Source organism: Delphinapterus leucas, chromosome 13, assembly GCF_059928025.1.
Source record: "Delphinapterus leucas isolate spDelLeu-1000000601 "Yukka" chromosome 13, BTC_Dleu_Yukka2, whole genome shotgun sequence".
Classification (NCBI taxonomy): Eukaryota; Metazoa; Chordata; class Mammalia; order Artiodactyla; family Monodontidae; genus Delphinapterus; species Delphinapterus leucas.
This window is the reverse complement of record NC_143141.1, coordinates 60,249,909-60,265,978: the sequence shown is the minus strand read 5'-3', so window position 1 is coordinate 60,265,978 and position 16,070 is coordinate 60,249,909. Positions and strand designations below refer to the sequence as shown.

The 16,070-nt window shown below is 36.4% G+C and overlaps 1 protein-coding gene across 8 annotated transcripts in view; it reads left to right on the top strand.

The window, feature by feature from the left end:
- Positions 1-16,070, top strand: part of EML4 (EMAP like 4) — a 155,182-nt gene that overhangs the window by 16,324 nt on the left and 122,788 nt on the right. For 5 of the 8 annotated variants that reach the window (XM_089923227.1, XM_089923225.1, XM_089923232.1 and 2 more), the window contains exon 1: positions 6,907-7,045. The exons of 2 other annotated variants lie outside the window; for them this stretch is intronic. In XM_089923227.1, coding sequence (XP_089779353.1) covers positions 6,922-7,045 — 124 coding nt within the window. In that variant the 5' untranslated portion in view covers positions 6,907-6,921. Of the gene's footprint in view, positions 1-2,352; positions 2,657-6,906; positions 7,046-16,070 lie in introns of those variants that run through there. One more of the 8 variants, XM_089923226.1, reaches the window with a different exon arrangement.

The window sequence follows — 16,070 nt, the reverse complement described above, 5'->3', positions numbered from 1 at the left end:
GTATAATGGGTCTTGAAAATTTTGTATAGTTGTGTATCCACTACCACAGTCAAGATATAGACCATCTCTCTTGCCCCAAGATGTTCCCTTGTACCTCTTTGCAGTCAGTCCCTTCCCTCTACCCCCACTGATCTGCTTTCTATCCCTATATTTTGTCTTTTCTATAATATCGTATAACTGGAATCTTATAATCTGTGGTCTTTTGTGCTTTTAACTTAGTATACTTTTTTTAAATAAATTTATTAATTATTTTTGGCTGTGTTGGGTCTTTGTTGCTGCACGCGGGCTTTCTCTAGTTGCGGCGAGCGGGGGCTTCTCTTCGTTGTGGTGTGCGGGCTTCTCATTGTGGTGGCTGCTCTCGTTGTGGAGCACATGCTCTAGGTGCGCGGGCTCAGTACTTGTGGCTCATGGGCTCTAGAGCACAGGCTCAGTAGTTGTGGCGCACGGGCTTAGTTGCTCCGCGGCATGTGGGATCTTCCTGGACCAGGGCTCGAACCCGTGTCCCCTACATTAGCAGGCGGATTCTTAACCACTGCACCACCAGGGAAGTCCTAACTTAGTATACTTTTGAGATTCATCTGTGTTGCATGTTTCAGTAATTTGTTCCTTTTTATTGCTGAATAACATTTTATTGTATAAATATACCACAATTAGTTTATCAGTTCACCAGATGATGGGCATTTCAGTTGTTACCAGTTTTTGGCTATTAAGAATACAGCTGCTGTGAACATTGGAATACATGTCTCCCTGTAGCCCTGCAGCCACGAGTCTACTTTCTGACTCTATGCATTTGCCTATCCGGTGCTCATTTTTTAAAAAGTGGGTTGTTTGGCTTATTATTAGGTTTTGAGAGTTCTCTGTATACTATGGATGCAAGTCCTTTATCAGTTATGTGTTTTGCAGATATTTTCTTCCAATTTGCAGCTTAACTTTTCATTGACTTAACAGTGTCTTTGAAGAGTGAAAGTTTGGGGTTTTTTAAAAGTTAATTTTTATTTATTTATTTATTTATTATGCTGTGGGGCATGTGGGATCTTAGTTCCACGACCAGGGATCGAACCGAAGCCCCCTGCATTGGAAGCGTGGAGTCTTAACCACTGGACTGCCAGGGAAGTTCCTGAAAGTTTTTTATTTTGATGAAATCCAGTTTATCGATTTATTAAGATGAAGTTCAACGTATTATTTTTTTCTCTTATGGTATATTTTGTGTCCCATTTAAGAAATCTACCTAACCCAAGGTCACAAAGATTCTGAAAGAAAACTCTTTCTCTGCTCACAACACTTCTGACACGAAATGTGTGGGTTTTCCACACCAGGCAATTCTAACACTACCTGGAATTAGTGCAGATCCTGCAGGTTAAGGGTTCAGTCCCTCAAGACTGCCTCCCTGCTCCAGATGCCAATTACAAGTTCAGACTTCAGGTACTTCTCACTGACCACTTATAAATGCGAGATTTTCATGCCCCCTCCTTGGGTTTAATAATATGCTATAACAGCTCACAGAACTCAGGAAAACACTTTACTTACTATTACTGGTTTATTATAAAGGATATAATGCAGAAATACCCAAATGGAAGAGATGCATTGGACAAGGTACTTAGGAAGGGGTGTGGAGCTTCCATGCCCTCTCTGGGCGTGTCACCCTCCCAGCACCTTGATATGTTCATCAATCTGGAAGCTCTCTAAAGCCCATCATTTAGGGTTCTCTTGGAGGCTCCAATACATAGGCATGATTGATTGAATCACTGGCCAGTGTGGTTGAGCTCAGTCTCCAGTCCCTCTCCCCTCCCTAGAGGTTGAGGGGTAGGACTGAAAGTTCCAACCCTTTAATCACAGGGTTGGTTCCTCTGGCAACCAGCCCCCACCCTCCAAAAGTCACCTCTTTAGCATAAACTCAGGTATGGTTGAAAGGGGCTCCTCTCACCCCTATTACTCAGAAAATTCCAAGGGTTTTAGAAGTTCTATGCCAGGAAATGGGGACAGAAATCGAATATATATATATATTTCTTATTATGTCACAATTTCTCTCCTGTTATTTTCTTCTAGAAGTTTATAGTTTTTGCTTTTATTTTTAGGTCTGTGATCCTTTTAGAGTTAATTTTTACATATAGTATAAGGTAAGAATCAAGGTTCATTTATTTGCACATTGATATCCCTTTGTTCCAGCAACATTTGTTGAAAAGATTAGCCCTTTTCCTTTAAATTGCCTTGGCACCTTTGCCGAAAATCAATAGACTACATATGTGTCAGTCTATTTTGGACTCTGTATTCTGTCCCATGGATTGTTATGTTTATCATTAAGTAAATACCACACTGTCTTGATTACTATAGCTGTAAAGACTTCAGTTAAGTTTTTTTATATTTGAAAAATAATTTAGAGGAAATAATTTTTTTTTTATTAATTAATTAATTTATTTTTGGCTATGTTGGGTCTTTGTTTCTGTGTGAGGGCTTTCTCTAGTTGTGGCGAGCGGGGGGCCACTCTTCATCGCGGTGCGCGGGCCTCTCGTTGCGGAGCACAGGCTCCAGACGCGCAGGCTCAGTAGTTGTGGCGAGCGGGCCTAGTTGCTCCGTGGCATGTGGGATCTTCCTAGACCAGAGCTCGAACCCGTATCCCCTGCATTGACAGGCAGATTCTCAACCACTGCGCCACCAGGTAAGCCCTAGAGGAAATAAATTTAACTTTAAAACTTTGTAGACTGACGGAAAATCACATTAATTCAATGATTGTTGTTAACATTTTATATTCATACTTTAGAGTTTACCTTTTAAAATTACTTTCAGGAATATGATCTCTTGATTCACTAACGATTTTAGGAGTTAGAGCAGACATTAATATCCATATTTCATAAATGAGGAAGCTATAATATTTAAATTTTTAAAATTAATTTTTATTGGAGTATAGTTGCTTTACAATGCTGTGTTAGTTTGAGATCATACAATTAATAGTTTTAAGATCATACAAGTAGTGTAATGAAGGAAGAACTAAAGCCCAAATGTTATGCCTTCAAAAATCCAGTATGCTTTCCACTATACCACACTACTTTCATTTGCTACTCTTCTGTTATGTTGAATGTTGGAGAATGAGTGTTTTATGAAAAATGCAATCAGTAAATTTAATTCAGTTAAAGTATAGAGCTATAGAAGAACCAACGTCACAAGATACATTAAGAAGTTAAAACTGGGCTTCATTTTTTTTCTCCAGTGGTGTGTTTTACAACCAGAATAGGTATTTATAGTTTCGTTTCATTAAATGAAAGCTGAAAAATTCCTTCTAAAAGAACTGTTTTAAGAAATGAGGGTATTCTTGCCAAAGTGAGAACAAGAACAATAAAACTTAAATTTTAGACTATTTGAGTGTGTGTGTGTTATCTGTAGTATTCTCTTATATTGCCACTACCTTAAGTTCTTTCCCCCAAAATCCCCACAACCTCAGATCATAGTTAAGAGGTTTTTGCAGGAGTACTGGTAAAAGATGATGACAGCTGGGGTTTGTGTGGAGGTGAAAGAAGTGGTAGCATTTGGAATGTATTTTGGAGAGCCTATTGATGTGCTGATGGATGGATGTAAGGGATGAAGAAAAGGAATGAATCATGATCCCATGATTATCCACTCGTAGTTTTTTAGCCTGATCAACTTGGTGGGGCTATTTACTTGGTGTGGGGAAGACTTAGATGCATTGGAAGAGTTACACAGTGGAGGAATGGAAATCAGATAGAAGCTGTTAAAGCCCTCTTAAAAAATTTTTTTAACTTAAAAATTTTTTAAATTAATTTTTATTGGAGTGTAGTTGCTTTACAATGTTGTGTTAGTTTCTGCCGTACAGCAAAGTGAATCAGTTATATGTATACGTATAGCCTCTCTTTTTTAGGTTTCCTTCGCAGTTAGGTCACCACAGAGCACTGAGTAGAGTTCCCTGTGCTCTACAGTAGGTCCTCATTAGTTACCTATTTTACACATTGTAGTGTATATATGTCAATCCCAATCTCCCAATTCATCCCACCCCCCCTTCCCCCCTTGGTTTCCGTAAGTTTGTTCCCTACATTTGTGTCTCTGTTTCTGCTTTGCAAGTAAGTTCATGTGTACCATTTTTCTGGATTCCACATACAAGTGGTATTATACGATATTTTTCTCTTTCTGACTTACTTCACTCTGGATGACAGTCTCTAGGTCTATCCACATCTCTGCAAATAGCACTAGTTCGTTCCTTTTTATGGCTGAGTAATAGTCCATTGTGTATATATACCACATCTTCTTTATCCATTCCTCTGTTGATGGACATTTTGGTTGCTTCCATGTCCTGGCTATTGTAAATAGTGTATCTTCTTGAATTATGGTTTTCTCCAGGTATATGCCTAGGAATGGGATTGCTGGGTCATATGGTAGTTCTATTTTTTAAATTTGGTTTTTATAGAAAGTAATATCACATCTCAGACTGAGAAGATAGAGACGAGATGAAATTATTTATGCTCTTACCTTTCTAACAGTCATTTAAAGTGTTTTGGTGTGCGTGTATTTACAGTCTTGTATAGAAGCTGGCAAACTTTCTATAAAGGCAGCTACTCAACTCTGTTGTAGCATGAAAGCAACCACAGACAATATATAATAATTGGGTGTGCTTGTGTTCCAATAAAACTTTATTGATGGACACTGAAACATGAATTTCAATTAATTTTCACATATTGCAAAATATCCTGGTATTGAGTTTTCTTGCAAACATTTAAACATGTAAAAATTATTCTTAGCTCACAGGCCATACAAAACCCACTGGCAGACCAGATTTGTCTTATGCATTTGTTTTGTGATTACAGTAATATAAGCCTTGATAAACCTAGAGTTTATGAAGTACTTTTATATTATTTCTTTTAATTCTTGCAATAACTGTAGGAAATATTTACCATGCTTAACATAAAATGCACATTATGTACATAATTGAGGGCAAGGATGTGCATTATCATTGGAATTCTTTGTCTCTTACCTCCACTTCTCTGTATGTATTGATTTTGTTCTTTGAAGTAAGCTTTATTCAGCAGCAGGGGTCATCCCAGTAGCTCTGCAACTGCATCCTCAAAGTTTCCTTCCCTTAGCACTAATTTGAAAAATCCAAGGACAGGACTTTGGTCCTGCTTACATCAGATTTTTATCCCACTGCTAATCATTATGTTTTTCGGAAGGGCAAGGTCATCATGTAGGACAGTAACAGTTCTCTTTTGGAACCAATGTTTAGAATAATAGGAGGGGGATTTAGTAGTTTCTCAAATGAAGGTCTAAAGGGTAACACACACATGGCCACCTGGGGGAATTATGATTTGGACAGCCATACCAAAATCATGTGTATTTACAATCATTGTTTAATTTTAGGATTTAATTTTGTGTTCTTTTCATTTACTTGTTTGTATCACACTCAATTCTCTTTCCTACATTCTAGTTTTCATTGCTACTTACTTGTTTATGTATTATTAACACCATCTCAAACTGAATTTTAAAAATCCCTCGTTTTGAATGTCTCTTTCTCAAGATTCTAGGTCTTATACCTCAGTGAAAGTTACTCTTTTCTTTTAAAAAGTTTGTACTCTTTCCATTGTTTCCTGACCACTCCAGTCCCTCAAATACTAATACACTTTTATGGCAAAGATCTTGGTCCAATCTCTTGTCACTTCCATAACAACAAGGATAGATGAGAAATAAGTGAGGATCATTTGGAAACTTCAGGCACTAAAATATGAGTATACTTAGGTAGAATAATTGGCTTACCCTAGAATTCAAAAGCCCCCAAAGCAGTTGCTGCTGTCTTAGAGTTTTCAGAGTAATTGATTCCACTCTCACTTTCAGTTTTCTCCAGTCGTTATCTAGAGAACCCGAGATTCTTGATACATCTGTACAAAGCGTTCAGGGTTTTGCTACTGTAGAGGAGTGATAGGTGAAGCCCAACAGTAGTAAAATTGTTTTGCAGGATCTGAGATTGTAGAGAGTTATGGCTGGGAGGCTGTGGAAATTGACATGTTTCGGCTGGTTGGATCCATTAGCTAAACATTGGTCTTTAGCTACATCACAGCATGCTTCATAGTAAATACTGCATAGTGTGCGGACAGTTTATTCTACTGAAGGAAAAATTAATAAAAGGTGGTTTGAGGATGAAGAATTAAAAGAAGAAAATCATTTAGAGTTATGTCTGTTATATAATTGTTTAGACGGACAGTGGAAAAATTTCTTAGGAAAGAAATTACTGTAGAGGTTTTATTTCTTAGGGCCAAACCCAATCTAATGCTGTAATGAGGACTAAAACGATTTAACTTCATTTAAGTTTTGGCTGTTTTCATCTCAGATTTCTTAAAGGGACATTTTTATATACTTTGTTTTAATTTTTTCATTTCTGTTAATTTTTAAGGGTTATATACATTCTTATTTTTAAATGTGTTGATATTACTTTATCGTCAGATGGTTGTAAGATTTCCCTTTTATCATTTTTAGGGCAATTCATGTTTTGCTTATTTTAAATCATATTTGTAATATATTACTTTTTATAGCCTGTACATAAAATACATATAAAGAGATGGTTACCATAAACTTTTCACTTCTAATGTTAAGGGTTTATTTATTTATTTATTTTGGGGTGAAGTAGAAAAGAACAGCTTTATTGCTTTGCCAGGCAAATGGGGATGTGTGGGCTAGTACCCTCAAAACTGTGTGTCCCAAGCCAGGGCGGTGGTGGGGGGGGGTGGGGGGGTGGGGGGGGTGGGGGGGCGGGGGGGGTGGGGGGGCGGATTTGGTGAGGAGTTTTATAGCAGTGGTTCAAGGGCAGGGTTGCTGATAAGGATCAGGGTGTGTTCAGGGCCTGCATTCCTTTAATCTGGCCTCAGGTGGTCTCTGGATGAGCTTCTGTGGTTCTCCAGGTTATGAAATGGTGACCTTCTCTCTGGAATGAAGAATGCTTCATCAAGTCTTCCATTTGTTGGAGGGTTTTACTTCTGGTTTCAGGATTTAATGAAGCTCGCGTTCTTGATGTCTCATCGCAGAAGGAATTCAGTGAGAGACAAAGTGATAGGTAAGAAGTGGGTTTATTTAGAGAGAAACACACTCCACAGAGTTTGGGCCGTCTCAGAAGGTGAGAAAGGCCAAGGGTTTATTTAAAAATTAGAATATCCTACAGTATTTGTTGAAGAAAATCAAGTCTTTTAAAATAAGATTGACAAAATTGTATATATTTCAGTTATTTTATTTTTCACTCCATATGCTTTCTGTTTGATTATTTATACTTTTATTGTAGATTTGTTGTACTTATGTACTCTGAATACAAGTCCCTCCACACTGTGGCTTGTGTAGTTATTTTCTTTTTTTTTTTTTTGTGGTACGCGGGCCTCTCACTGTTGTGGCCTCTTCCGTTGTGGAGCACAGGCTCCGGACGTGCAGGCTCAGCGGCCATGGCTCACAGGGCCCAGCCGCTCCGCGGCATGTGGGATCTTCCCGGACCGGGGCACGAACCCGTGTCCCCTGCATCGGCAGGCGGACTCTCAACCACTGCGCCACCAAGGAAGCCCTTAATGGTGTCTTTTGATGAGTAGGAATTTTAGAACTTTTGTTGAAGTCTAATTTGTCATTTGTTCCCTATGACTAGTGCTTTTACTTTTAGATAAGTGACAAATTAATTATACTTCAAATTAGTTATAATTCAAATTAATTTCTGTATGTGGTATGAGGTAAGGGATAAAGATAATTTTTTCCTTATGCTCAATAACAAACAACACTGTTAAAGACCTTGCTTTACTTTCCTATTAGGCTTGAATATTACATTATAAAATAATTGTTGAAGCAGTTACATAGTTAGCTGGCTCATTGGTTATAGAAACTGCTTCTAAGTTTAGTGTTACAGGTTCATTCCTTCAGGATCCAGTTAACTTGGCCTTGTTTTGTGGCCATAGATACATTTCTAATCTGCTTTAGCCATTTGGTAGACTTGTATTGTTCTGAAGTAAGAGGATATAGCCTAACTCCATTGTGCTACCAAATAAAACATTAGAGCATATCCCCTAATGATAATTCACTAATTTGATTTTGTGTGAAAGACAGTACATTATTACATTTTTTAAGCATGTAGTATGCATATTAATATAGTGCCTAATGTGGCATGCTCAGTTTTTGTGCCTTACTAATAAATAAGCAGAAATACATTAATTCTAGTGAACATTAGGTAATAATTTTCCAGAGTTTTGTATAGAGTAGAAAATAGAGACATGACATTATAAAGTCCATTCGTTGTTAGGTTTTGTGGGTAAATGATAATTATTATAAAAAATTTAAGACACAGGAAAATTTTAAATGTAGTTCTACATGTACTTGTGTCAATATATAGACACATTACATAGACCCAATCATTGGTTTACATTTTTGAGATACCAGCATTAAACATGAGTTATCTTTTAAGAGGCTGAATTTGAATTATATTATTCTGGTAGGATTTGTGCCAGCCTTTGGTTAATCATTATCTTGTTGATTATGTTTGGTTGAAGATGACTCATATTTCAAGGAGCTTTATTGCAACATTACATATTTACTACAGGAAGCCTGGACGGAAATGGAGCATCAGGTCATCGGAGATTTTTTTCTCTAATCTTTATTGTACCAGGTGTTATTAAAGTTAATTATTTGTCAATAACTGAATTCTCTGTAGAGCCTAGTATTTCATTAACCAAATGGTATAGGATTAGTTATTCCTTTTTCATGGCAAACAGGTATATGTTTGATGATTGTTTAAATATTGATCATACTTCACATCATACTTTTGACTACATTTAGATAAAATATTTTATTTTCGTTGAGTATTATAATTGAGAGTTTTGAAATCATAGAGATTAGAGTTGATGAAGATGTGACTATATATGCTGAGGGCAAATGACCAGTAGATTGGTCAGATGTGAGGGAAGGGGGCCGTGTATGATGGACATAAGCTTTCCACAGATAATAGTAGGGGATGTACTACAGAGCACTAGGGGAAGGATTAGTTTTTAACCAAAGAGACAGCTGTTTCACTGAGTTGAGGGAAAAGGAGGTAAGGATACTAATTTGGGGAGGGGTATTTCTACCTGCGGTTTGCTCTTTTCTCTTTAAAAGAAGAGGTGAGGACACTTTCAGAGAGTACGTATGAGGTAGAAATGGTGGAGTTGAAAGCTGGAAGAGAGTTGTAAGAATTTGAGGTAGTTACTGAGGCTAATGGGAGTGGAGTTTACTTGAGAAATGTAGAGAGACTCAGATGAGTTTTGATGGCCATGGATTTTGTGGTGTCCTCTGTGTCGTGTATCCCCCCACCCCCCACGCAGTACTCTGGTAAACGTGGGGGACAAAATTTGAGAAAGAAGGAGAATGGTGTGAGAAGAACCAGGGACCAAAAAATTAAAGGTATTGTAGTGAGAGTGATTGAAAGGCTATATCTTGGATGTCTAGGCGGGATAGGGAAAGAAGTGAAGCCAAAACAAGGCTGATAGGGAGAAAATGGAGGAGCGTAACACCAGAAGTTTCCATGAAGCTAGAGTAAAGTGCGATGGGGGTGAAGAGTGTGAAAGAGCTGCAGGATAAGGATAAGAACTGGTGATTATAGGTCAAAGCCATGAATTTTAAGATTTCAGGTGAATAATTGTTCTGGGTGATAAGGTCTAGAGTGGTCATAGAGGTAGATTGTTCAGTTGAGTATTGGAGGTAAAGACCAGTGTAGTTGGATGTCTCCTCACTCCTTAAGGAGGAGAGCAGCTAGGATGTTCACATGGATTTGGAAGTCAACAGGTTGATGATATCTGAAAAGACAAGTGAGGTAGTGAGACAGGCATTAAAACTTCTCTGTTAAGTTGGGGAGTGACTGGGAAGTTGGTTGATGATAATGATGAAGTTTAAGTAGAGCCTAATTACAAATTCGGGAGAAAGTAGACTTTTGGAGTAATCATCTGTGTGCCACAATAGGAAGAAGATAAGAAAATGCTGATATCTCCTGGTCTATTGTATGAGGTACAGAGAAAGATAGGTGGAATGAGGTTCTGTAAAGGGTCTAGGAAAGTTTATTCATGAAAGAAGGAGCATTGCAAATGACATAATGAAAAGCTTTGGAAAGGAAGGCAATCTATCAGGAGAGAGGATGGGTAGGAAAGAGAAGGAACCAAGCTTTACAGAAATTTGAGGTCTGTCATTTACTAGTCAGATGGTGAATGTGTTAGGGAAACAAAAGTGATTTATGTGTTATTGTGGAAGCATGGAAGGAGACCGTTTGCCATGAGATGGTGATATGATACATGGCACATCATTTATGCCAGTATCCGAAAACAATTTTGTATGGTATCATTCCTTAATGAGATGAACAATGGTTGCTTAAATAAGGTTGCTAAGATTTAGAATAGAAATACCAGTGAGTGCTCTGTACATTTGAGTAAGGAAGTAAGAATTTCAGTGGTAATTACTTAATGACCTTTGCTATATATACATATGGCTACAGACAGCAACCTTTTGTGAATTCAGTGTAAATGCTTATGTGGATAAATATTTATTTGTGGTTGTCAAGCAAATTAGTTCATTTAACAAATGTATACATTGAGTTCTTATTTGCTGGTCTTTGGGATCAAAAGCTGTCTTTTGCTTGAACCCTCTCTAGTTGAAAAGATAGTTTCAGGGGGACTTCCCTGGTGGCCCCGGGGTTAAGAATCCACCTGTCAATGCAGGGGACACGGGTTCGAGCCCTAGTCCGGGAAGATCCCACATGCCGCAGAGCAACTAAGCCCATGCGCCACAACTACTGACCCTGTGCTCTAGAGCCCGTGAGCCACAACTGCTGAGCCTGTGTGCCACAACTCCTGAAGCCCATGCGCCTAGAGCCCGTGCTCCGCAGCAAGAGAAGCCACTGCAATGAGAAGCCCGTGCACCACAACGAAGACCCAACACAGCCAAAAATAAATTTAAAAAAAAAATTAAAAAAAGAGAGATAGTTTCAGAAATTATGGCACTAAGACTCAAAAACTTTCTTTGTAGAGACAGTAATCCTCAAGTTCAGCAGTTTAGCTCTAAACATCACAACAATTCTGAATACCTAAAGGAATATCTGACTTTTGGGTAGGACTGTGATAAAACTTTACTTAAATGGGTGAGACTGTGATAAAACTTTACTTGTAGTCACTGAATGTCATGTAATTTTCTTGGGTCCTTTAATACTGTTCTTTGAATTCATTTTTCAGGTGTTTAAAAATATGAAAAATCATTCTTGGTTAGCTGGTCCTACGAAAGCAGGTTGTGGGATCAGATTTGGCTTGTGGGCAGTAGTTTGTTGACCCCTGCAGAATGGCTTGATGTAATTGTTCTTTACCCTACCAAGGATAACAGAAACGGAAAATTCTTAACAGTTCTTTAGAATAAACTAGTATTGTTAGGTACAGTCACAAGTTAGAAGTGAATCTAGGTAAATGTTCTTTTGAGCAGATACTCATGAAATGCTAAGATTATGAAACTCTTTAGTATTTTATTTCTTATTACCATACCATATGCTTTTAGAAATCATAAATATTCAACTCTTAGTCACTCCTATTAAATTGCCAGTTTGTTCTATAACCATCAAAATATTTTGATTCTGGGCCTTTTCTTTTTGTAATTTGATTCTTCTGTTAAGGGAAAAGGGGTGTTGGAAATATAATGAAGGGTTCTCAAAAAAGATGATTCGTGCAGAGTTTACAAAATTGGCATCTTAGATTACAATTTGTTATTAACCTTGTAGAATGAATTTAATGTAAGATTGGTTTATGTGCAACAAAAAATACTTCCAGATGTGATCACTGGTATATGATTCTGAATTAAAATGCTTAATGAAACTTTTAGTGTTGACACATCGACACTGATAAAAATCTGTCCCTACACATAGTGAAGTTTATCAGCAAAAGTTTACCTTTTTATATTTGGCAGGGAAAAGAGATATACAAAAATTAAATTAGTTTCAGTTTCACCGATAACAGTTATAGGTATCGACGGTGTTAAATGGCCATTTATAAGGACTATATGGTTGGTGCTGAGTCAGCTTCCCTGGCCTGCCTAACCCACAATAAGGATTCAATATACGTGTCATACTAAATTCTGTGTCAGCAGGCACTCAAGTGGAGGAATCAAAAGATCTGTTAGTACAAAAGGAAAGGTTCTTTTAGGAATTGTTAAGTTGATTGAATCAGTCAGATTCTAGACAGAAATGGGGAAATTACTTGTATTAATAATACTATGTCGGAATCATTTAGTGGTTGGCTATTACATATAGTATGATATCCAATTTTCTTTGGGGTAGGATTCAAAGCGCTCCATAATTTGGCCCTAGCCTTTCTTTCCAGCCTTGATTTTCATTCTCTGGTGTTAACAGACTGTGTAGTCAATCTCTGTTACTCATTTGTCCACAAATATTCTCTCTGGAATTTTCTTCTTTTTTCTGCCTAGCCAGGTTTTGCTTAAACTTCAAGACCTGAATCCAGTCTCTTTTCTTTCAGTAGGACAACTTTATCCATCGTGATCTTTTTTTCCTCTAAATTTCTAGCACTTACTGCTTCTCTCACACATTTGACAGTTACTGCTTTGTGACATTTCTTATAAAAATATTATGTATTTGCTTTGTCATCCCAGCCAGATGGAAAACTCCTTGAGAACAGAGACCATATCTTGTACTTGTTTTGATGTATTTTAGACCTTGGGAGGAAAGTAAAAACTTCATGAATTCCATGTTTGTGGGTATGAAATTTTTTTTCTAAAGTGTATTATTTCTCCTTTCTTTTTCTTCTTTAACTTTTATTTTGAAATAGTTTCAAATGTATGGAAAAGTTACAAGAATAGTTCAAACAAATGAATGTTCTTCACTCCAATCCAAAATTACTAGCATTTTGCTGTGTATGCTTTATTGTTCTTTCTCTACATACATTTTTTTCCTCCTGAGCCATTTGAGAATAAGTTGCAAATATTATGCCCCTTTATGCCTAAATATCACAGTGTACATTTCCTAAGAGTAAGGGCATTATACAACCATAGTACAGTGATCAAAATCAGGAAATAAACATTTGTACAATACTAGTTTTAAATCTGTAGACATTATTTATATTTCACTGATTTGTTCCACGTAGCATTTTTTTTCCCTCTGTTCTAGTCCAGGATCATGCATTACATTTAGTTTTTGTTTCTTTAGTCTTCTTGCTTTCTTTAATCTGGGACTGAACCATTCCTCAGTCTTTTTTTTTTTTAATGAGATAAACATTTTTGAAGATTACCAGCCATTTATTTTGTAGGATGTCTCTCAGTTTGGGTTTGTCTTATGTTTCATCATGATTAGATTTAGAATATGCGTTTTTGGCATATGTATACTCTATAAGTGATGTTGTGTCCTTGGAGTGCATCATATAAGGGGCACGTGATAGATGTTTTTTCTGTTATTTGTGATGTTTTCTTTGAGCACTTGTTTAAAGTGGTTCTTTTTTTGCTTAACAGGACCCAAGTGCTCTCCTACAGTGGAGCTAGTTAATATAAGAAATAGTTGAGGGCATTACCTACATTAACTTGAGGGATATCAACTTCTGTTTAATTTGGTAAATAATAAAATTTGAATCATCACAGTGAATTTTAATAGTCACTAGTGAATTTGAATAGCACAGCGATCAAGAGAGGCCTGGGCATTTATCCAAACACATTCTAAAGATTACTGTAAAGCTGTAATAATCAAAAAAGTGTGGTGTTGGTAGTCGGATAAATAGGAAAAATATTTTGAAAACAGACTCAAACATATAAAGTATTTGGCATATGATGAAGGTTACATTTCAGATAAGTGGGGAAGAGGATGGATTCATTAATGAATTATATTGGGGAAAAATAATTAGAACCATTATGTATCTGTCACATTCAGTTGCAAAAACCCAGAGTCTTCTCTAGCTAGTTTGAGCAGAAAGGAATTTATTAAGTGGTACTAAATGGCTTCCAGAGTCATTAAGAGGACTGAAAAAAAACAGACTATAAGCTAAATCTCCAGGAATTTTAAAAAAAAAAAAAAAAGACAAGCTTGAGTTCAAATTCTGGACCCACAGTGATTGGTTATGTAACCTTTAGCTTAACCTCTCTTTGCTTAATTTCTACATCTGTAATATGCAGATAATTTAAATACTTTTTGTAGGTCAAAAAAAAGTTGCATATTGACAGTTTCATATGGCTCTGTCTAATATTTCTGGATTTGTGAAGATTAAATGAGACAGTGCATGGAGGACTGAATAAATCGTCAACACACATGAGTAATGTAACTGTTGTTATTTTCAATATACTTCTATAAAAATACTATTAAAAGATGTCAACATGATTATTGATTACATTCTAAAACGAAGTCATTTTTGTATTGGATATATAGCACCTCTATCTGGTATTATCATTTATAGTTTTACATAAGTGATTTTCAAACATAACCAAAATTTTAATAAATACGTGTATAACTAAATATATGTGTATATATATACAGTCTCCAACTATATGGTAATATAATAATATCAGGTATAACTAATTTTCACATAAATAATTTTAAAAATACAACTAATACCTCAAGAGTGATTGAAAATGTCTTAAGGTGGTTTGCCTCTGCACTGAATGATCTTGGACTGTAGGCCTTTGATTTCTTGTGTCTTTTTAAAAATAGTTGTGTTCTTATTGGTGAGCTGTTCTTGCTTACCTTAGCAGCTTCACCTGAACCACTTTTTAATTTACTGCTTTTCATTTGCTGTGAGTTGGAAAACCAGATTACTTTGGTTTGTACACAGTTTTAATGAACTTAGTTAAGACGTAAATTATGAGGACCAGAGGAACCTTCCTGAAAATAAATGAAGTGGTTTTCAAACTTAGTATTTTAACTTCATGGTTTCAGTTTTAACTGTTTTAGGCTCCTTTTTTTGGTTACTTCCTGGTTCTTGGCTCAGTTCTGGTTGGTTGGAGCTGAAAATAAATGACTTCTCTGTGAATTTGGCATAAAATAAAATGTTAATTCACCTTTGCTTTCCTGATGAGTCATTAATTTCCTGATTGTTCTTTATTTTAGACAGTCATATTTGATCTGCAGTTATATTTGTAGGACTTCTTCCCCTAACTTAAATGTTGCAATACAGGTTTGTAATGGAGAGTCCTCTGAAAATGGTAGTATTTGGAGATGAGCATGCTTATAGTATTGACACCTCCTGGAATCAGACGTGAATGAGTATTTGAGATCCTGCTTTGTGATGGCCACTCAGATTTTTGTCTCATCTCTTCTTCTTCACTGGACAGATACAAATTACATTTGTCTACCACGCTGGTTTTCAACCCCATTTGTGTATTTATTCCACTTGTTCTTCCCACTTACCCGGGAAGAGAAGTCTTATTTTTATCTTTTGAGTAGAGAGGTTAGTGATTTAAGAATATTTGTTACACTCATAAGTATTCAGATTTTGAGGTGAACTTCCATTCTCATACCTGCTTTGAAGCTGAAGCAGTTTTGCCTCACATCATTTAGAACCAGAATTTTTTAAGGTACCAATTTTGTATATATGTTTATAATAACTAAGATAGACTTATATTTAAGATTTTGTGTTCGCAATGGTTAAATGTTGTTTTACAATATATATTTTTGGAAGCCTATTTCCTTTCTCTTTTTTACCTTTTATTGTAAAACTAAAACAGGTACAGAAAGCCACACAAATGTATAGCTTAGCAAACTACAATACTATGAAGTGAACACCCTTGTAACCACAATTCAGAAGAAGAAATAGACCTTTGTCAGCCACTCCAGAAGCTCCTACATATGCCCCTTCCAATCACAGTGTCTTCTGTCCAAAATTATCTACCAGTCCTGACTTTTGTAGTAATCACTTCATTTTTTCCATATGGTTTTTATCCCCTGTAAGTATCCATCACTGGGCACTAGAGTTTAGTCACACTTTTTTTTTTTTTTAAAGTACTTACAAATGCGTGTTTTTTTTATCGGATTATAAAAAGAATGAGAAATTATAATAATAAAAATATCACTAATATTATCATAGTACTAAAAGCAGTTATTTGGAAACTCAAGGCTCCAC